Genomic DNA, 7,426 nt, shown 5'->3' with positions numbered 1-7,426 from the left:
GAGCAGGAATTTACTGTAGATACTGGGGCTACTTATTCGGTTTTAAATAAACGATTGGGACCAATCAGTGACACTACAATGCAAGTAGTAGGAGAAATGGGCCAGTTGGAAGAAAGGCCGTTCCTACAGCCATTAAATTTGAGATTTGGAGGAAAAGAGTTAGATCATCAATTTTTATATATGCCCAATTGCCCCAGGTCACTATTCGGAAGGGATTTGCTATCTCTTTTGAACATGAAAATTCTGTTTGAAGATGGAAGAGTTAAAGTAGAAGTCCCTGAGGAAGAAATAGCCAAATTATTTGTGATTAAAGAAGTTGAACCCACCCCTATCCCTGAGGAGGTGGAACAGGCTGTGGTACCATGGGTATGGGAGACAGGAGTCCCGGGGAAGTTTAAAGCTGCTCAACCAGTAATAGTGGAGTTAAAAGAAGGGGTACAACCTGTAAGTATAAAACAGTATCCTATTAAACTTGAAGCCGAAGAAGGGGTTGCTCCTCTCATAGCACAATTTCTAACACAAGGAATACTGGAAGAATGTGAATCAGAATACAATACCCCCATTTTCCCCGTAAAAAAAGCCTAACAGTAAGTATAGATTGGTACAGGATTTACGGGCAATTAATAACATTGTTAAGGATATTCACCCGGTGGTTGCAAATCCATATACTCTGTTAACATCTGTGTCTGAAAAATTTAAATGGTTTACTGTAATTGACTTGAAGGATGCATTCTTCTGCATTCCCTTGGCATTACAAATAGGAAATATTTCGCCTTCGAATGGGAAAGCCCAGACACCGGTCGTAAGAAGCAACTCACCTGGACGAGGCTTCCCCAAGGTTTTAAAAACAGTCCAACGATATTTGGGAATCAGTTGGCAAGAGAATTGGAAGGATGGAAGATGACTGAGGTAAGAGACTCACCGTCCTCATACGTGATTTTGCAGTATGTCGATGATATTTTTCTAGCCACTGAAGAGAAAGAACTGTGTTTGAAACTTACAATAGCATTGTTGAACATGCTGGGCCAGGCTGGATATCAAGTATCAAAAGAAAAAGCGCAGCTAATAAAGGAAAGTGTTATTTACCTGGGTTGTGAAATCATTCAGGGTCAGAGACGGTTGGGAATCAACCGAGTGGAGGCCATTTGCGCCATCCCGCTCCCGAGGAGTCATCAAGAATTAAGATCTTTCTTGGGGATGGTAGGATGGTGTCGATTGTGGATTCCGAATTTCGGGTTACTAGCGAAACCATTGTATGAGGCCCTGAAGGAACCACAGTTGAACTGGGACAGGTTAAGGAAGAATGCTTTTCAGAATTTAAAACAAGCCCTGAAGGAGGCCCCGGCTTTAGGGCTCCCGGATCTAAGCAAGGACTTTCAGTTGTACGTGAATGAAAGACAAAAATTGGCTCTGGGAGTATTAACCCAACGGATCGGGTCATGGAAACGTCCGGTGGGATACTTCTCGAAGCAGCTGGACACAGTGCTGGTTGGCCGTCGTGCTTGCGGGTAGTTACGGCCACGGTGATCCTCATTCAAGAAGCCAGAAAATTGACAATGGGCAAGAAAATGGAGGTATTTGTGCCCCATATGGTACTGGCTGTTCTGGAACAAAAGGGGGGTCACTGGCTATTATCTAACCGAATGCTGCAGTACCAAGCAATATTGAGAGAGCAGGATGATGTAGAATTGAAAATAACTAATCATACTAATCCAGCAGAATTTCTCCGCAGTGAACAGGAGGAAGGAGAATTGGCGCATGATTGTGTGGAGGTTATCGAGCAGGTATACGCAAGTCAGATGGATCTTAAAGACACACCAATGGAAGATCCAGATTGGGAACTGTTTATGGATGGATCAAGCTATGTGGAAAATGGTACCAGGTATGCAGGGTATGCCGTGGTGACTGTTCATACGGTTGTAGAGGCAAAAGCTTTACCTCCTGGCACCTCAGCCCAGAAGGCAGAGATAATTGGGCTTACACGAGCCCTTATTCTGAGTACTGGAACAAAAGTTAATATTTGGACCGATTCTAAATATGCCTTCGGGGTAATCCATGTACATGGGGCACTGTGGAAGGAGAGGGGACTACTCAGTTCACAGGGAACTTCTATCAAATACAAAGAAGAAATCTTAGCCTTGCTGGAAGCACTACACAGGCCGACAAAGGTTGCGGTTATGCACGTAAAAGGACATCGAAAGGAGGAAGGAAAAATATACCACGGAAATGATTTGGCAGATGTGACAGCTCGAAAGGTGGCACGAGAGGTATGGACTCAGATGGCATTAATACCTGTCAAGGTAAGCCCAGTAAATCCCTACCTAAACCAGACACCTAAATACACAATAGACAATGAGAAGCTGGCAATGTTATTGAATGCACAAAAGAACATGACTGGATGGTATGTGACAACAACGGGACAGGTAGTGGTACCAGCAAAAATAATGAAAGTCATCCTTGAAACAGAACATAATAAATGCCATTGGGGTGCAGAGATTCTCGTAAAATTCTTAAGGAGAGAGATAGTTTCGAACCAGATGTTAACACTTGCAAAACGGGTGAATGCAATGTGCCCAGTCTGTTTGAAAAATAATCCGATTTTCAGGAAACAAATTCAACTGGGGAAACTACAGGTAGGACTGGAACCAGGAGATTATTGGCAAGTAGATTTTTCTGATTACCAAAAGCACAAAAATTTAAGTACTTATTAGTGTATGTCTGTACTTTTTCAGGATGGCCAGAAGCCTACCCCTGTAGGACAAATCAGGCTAAGGAAGTGGTCAGGACATTGCTTAAAGAACTTATTCCCAGGTTCGGAGTACCTCTAGGGTTATCGTCAGATAGAGGTCCACATTTCATAGCTGGAATTGTTCAAACAGTAGCTAGGATGTTGGACATATCATGGGACTTGCATACACCTTGGCGACCTCAATCAAGTGGTCAGGTTGAAAGAATGAATCAAACACTGAAAGGGCAAATTAAGAAAATTTGTCAGGAAGCTAAAATGCAATGGCCGCAAGCATTACCGTTAGCTTTATTGCGAATTAGGATAAAACCCAGAGAGAGGTTGGGAGTAAGTCCTTATGAGATTCTATATGGGAGACCTTATCATGCTACTGTACTGAAGGGAGATTTGCATGTACAAGGGGATCAAATGATATTTAATTATGTAATGTCACTAAACAGAACTCTCAACAGCCTACGGGGAGCCCTGCAGTGGAACCGACCTCTACCACTGGAAAATCCCGTCCATGACATCCAGCCTGGTGACCGAGTGTATGTGAAAAAGTGGTTTACGGATCCACTGAAAGAAACATGGGATGGTCCTTACCAGGTGATCCTGACGACATACACGGCAGTGAAGGTGGCAGGAATCGACACCTGGATCCACTACACTCGAGTCAAGAAAATTCCAACACAATGGGAGGCTCAGATAGTCTCCCTGACGCGAATGATATTTCGCGCAAAGCCGCATTCTTAATCATTCTGTTACTGGTAATGATGAAATTGATACCAACTCAAGGTTTTGTGGTTGTCACTGTTTCAGAAGCTGTTGTCGGAGTCATGGAAGGGATGGATGTGAATCTGACCTGTGTTGTTACCGATGACCAGAAAGCTGAAGCCCGAGATTTACAAGTATTCTGGAAACAAGGAGCTGGGCACCCCAAGGCAAGTTTTACTACCGTTTGGGATAAGGATGCACAGAAAGGGAACACCACATTACAATTGAAGCAAGTAACTAAAGAAGATATGGAAGTCTATATGTGTATAGTGCAAATTAGGTATAGCTTTGACTATAAGAAGATCAAATTGAGGGTGGTATCTTGGAGATTACGGGAAGGAACTGTTTCTCAGGAATCAGTGTTAGCTAAGCCAATATCTGCTATTCAAAACATGTGGGACGGTCCCCCGTTAAAGCTCAATTGCCCATTCACTCTGACAGAAGCATGCAGACAAGATGTGAAGGTTAAGTGGTGGAGAGAAAAACAACAAATGTGGGAACAAATTGACCAGGGAGTGAGTTGGTGGAAATTAGGGGACAAAGGAATTGGGTGGTTAAACATTTCAGACCCTAAACAAGGCATGGACGAAGGGCGATATCTGTGTTTAGTTATGTGTGGATTAGATGCAGACTATGGTATCCGATCGTCAATAGCTAAGGCACATTTGGGGGAAAGGATCAAGGCAACACATGGAATATTTCGAGCAGTACGAGACATGGCAGTCATCCTAGTCTGTAAGATAGAAAAGGATGTACAGTTTATCGAATATGGATGGTGGTTTAAGGGAAACAATATTCGGGACAAAGAAGGGAAATATCGCAAGGAAAAACGATCAGACCAAACTATCGTCCTTATAATCAAGGACGTACAGCCTGAAGATGAGGGATATTATTGGTGCTGGATTAGCAAGGATTCCTGGTGGGGACATTCAAGGACAATGGTCTCACTAACTCGAGGGAAACCGAGAAGAGTAAGAGAAACCAATATTACCATTCAAAATGAGTAAGAACAAGAAAACCTGATAGTAGGACTGATCAGAGATTTTGGGACAGTACAAAATGTCTCACGAATCATAGCATGCCTGCCACTCCCGCAGGCTGCTGGGGAGCCTATTCCATGGGGAGTGGTTCCGGTCCCAATGCCTCCAACAATACAAGAAAACATGACAGTCATGTGTCAAGTAGAGATCGTAGAAAAGGAGGTAGTAGAGATTAAAGAAGGTTATTCCCCAGTATGGAAATATTCTTCAATTTGGGATTGTCGGGAAAAAGGAGGTAGATACGAACCAAAACCCGGATTGTATGGAGGATTAGGAAATTATGGTTGGTGTTTTGATAAGCAAGACCAACAAATTAAGAAGAAGCAATTATCTCGGGAAATACGGCGTCATAATATGACACAAGAACAGCCCTTATGGGACCACTGGGAAGCTATATGGGGTCCAAGTTTACTGGAACACTATAGTTATATTGGGCCTGTCGATTGGTGTGTACAGTGGACAGGAAGTAAAAACCAATCACATGCAGAAGTGTCGGAGATATATACCTCTACTAGAGAGAGGGCGATAACAAAAGAAAACTGGAACTGTACAGAAGTCTATACATGTGATACTTCAGGGGATCAAATTAGCCTAGTGCCAGTAAGGGTCCTCTTAAAATGGGGATGTGAATGTAGGAGATACAATCATACGATACCAGGCAAACCCCTTATGAGTGGGTTTTATGGAAGGGTCTCCTGTAGAACGACTACACTCAGAAGTCCAGGGAATTTGGTGTGGGTAATGGGACATGGACAGTGGACCACTCATCTCCCTTTGGACGGGCCAGTGACACAAGTAACGCTGGGAGTACCAACGCTATGCCCCTTGTGGAAACAGTCTAAGTTAAGGGCATCAGGGACTAGGAAAAAGAGAGAAATTGATGATTTGAATTAATTAGGAGATGAAGACCAATGGCATGAACCAGACAGCGGAGTGAAGTTCAGATGGGCATTAGAATCTTTATTTGCACCAATAGCCACATATAGAAATAGAGAAATGTTGTTTAAGTTACTGGGACAAACAGAGAGACTGGCATTAGCAACTAGAAAAGGGTTCACAGATCTGAACCTACACTTGCAGGCTACTTCCCGTATGACGGTCCAAAACAGAATGGCTCTAGACATGCTGCTATTGAAAGAACATGGGGTCTGTGGATACTTAAACAAAAGAATTGATCACTGCTGCATCCATATCCCAAATGTAACAATAAGAGGTAGAGAAAGATATCTCCCAACTAGAAACAGTCAAATCTGGAACAAAAGAAATCGACAAAGAGGCCCAGCACAATTGGATAGGAGCCTTGTTAGACTCAATGGGGCTTCAGGTTTCTGGTTGGATATCGTCAATGTTGCAATATGTACTGTTGTTTGTAATTGTACTAATAGTTGTTTGGATAGCATATAGATGTGTTTTAGGAATAATAACCAAAGAAACAAGACGAACCCGAAGATTGGTAAAAGCAATAGGAAGAAACTACGGCTTGGGAATTCCCCCTCCTAAATACGAAGAGGTGGCCCTTCCTAGAAGAACTGAAGCTGAAGGTTGAGCATCCTTGCAGAAGATCTGAAGAATGCTCAAAAGGGGGGACTTGTTGCAGAAGTTCGAAAATTATTGAAAATCATATTCTAGTTAATAGATAGATGTCTAGATTAATGAAGCAATATAATAGTTAGCATGAGTAGCAGTAGTTATGCTAAGGCCGCAGTAGGCCTGGTAAACTTTGAGTGAACTTTAGTGCATGGTAGATCGAGAGGATGTATTATCTAGAGAATGTACCAAACCTTATCTATGGAATGCACCTTCTGGCTAAGTAACAAATGTCATGATGTACCTAATAAATCTCTGTATGCCTTTAAAGATGCTTAGCGATGCATATAGATTAAATGAAGCAATCATGTTAAGAAAAGTATATAAACCCTGCAGATTCTGTGGCAAAATGGGGCTCTGACTTTGGACGAAAGTCCTCAGGCTCCCGGGCCCTAATAAAGCACCTCATAAAGCAACTCTGGTTGTTTTGTGTTCTCTTCAGATCAGGAAACACAAGAGTAACACTGTCACCAAAACAGGGAAAAAACCAGAAACTCTCCCACATCTTTTCAGTGTTAGAGAATTCAGGCATTACTTTATTCTGGCCAGGATGTTATTCTGGCCAAGATGTGCCAGATAAATTATTTCATCCACACATGCCTGGGTTGTGAAGAAAATCATTGCATCACACAGGGCTCTTTTACCTGATTTTTCACATATTTATACATACAGAACCCAAAGAAATTCTTATTCATTGTTCCAAATTACAGATTTTTTTGTATTCCATCTCCTATTGGTTATTGATCCCTTCCCTTTCTATGTTAATTTGGTCCTCATTCTTTGGTTCTCTTATCAGACTTTTCCCAGACCAGGTGACTGCTCCAGGGGCCAATGTTCCCTAATGTTCACTTATCTCCTGTGAGCTAATGTTCACTTATATCCTCCTATATCTTCTGGCTTCTCCCAATCCGTTGATTTTAAACTAGTCAGTGATACTAAAATAGGAGGAGCCATGGATTCCCTCCAGGGCAGAGAGGCTGTACAGAGAGATCTAGAGAGCTGGGCAATCACCAACCATTTGGAATTGAACTGGAGCTAGTGCCAGATTCTCCCCCTGGGGCAAGGTAATTCTGCTTATACATACAAATTATGGGATGGGACCCTGGAGGGCTGCCCTGCAGAAAGAGATGGGGGTGGGGGCACGTGGCCTGATGGCAAATTGAATCTGAGCCAGCAGTGCCCTGGCAGCCAGGAGGGGTGTCTTGGGGTGCACCAGGCACAGCATTGCCAGCCAGGCAAGGGAGGGGATTGTCCTGTTCTGCTCTGGGCTTGGGCAGCCTCACTTCATGTGCTGGGG

The 7,426-nt window shown here is 43.1% G+C and overlaps 1 protein-coding gene across 1 annotated transcript; it reads left to right on the top strand.

The window, feature by feature from the left end:
- The first annotated feature begins 234 nt into the window (after positions 1-234).
- Positions 235-3,481, top strand: LOC132322501 (uncharacterized). The gene is given in 6 exon segments (XM_059836993.1): positions 235-581; positions 583-749; positions 752-1,483; positions 1,486-2,501; positions 2,606-2,633; positions 2,733-3,481. Coding segments are annotated over 6 exon segments (3,039 nt in total).
- The last annotated feature ends 3,945 nt before the right edge of the window (positions 3,482-7,426 follow it).

This window comes from Haemorhous mexicanus, chromosome Z (genome assembly GCF_027477595.1).
Source record: "Haemorhous mexicanus isolate bHaeMex1 chromosome Z, bHaeMex1.pri, whole genome shotgun sequence".
NCBI classification, from domain to species: domain Eukaryota; kingdom Metazoa; phylum Chordata; class Aves; order Passeriformes; family Fringillidae; genus Haemorhous; species Haemorhous mexicanus.
Note: the sequence above shows the minus strand (reverse complement) of the source record. Positions and strands in the feature narration are given on the sequence as shown.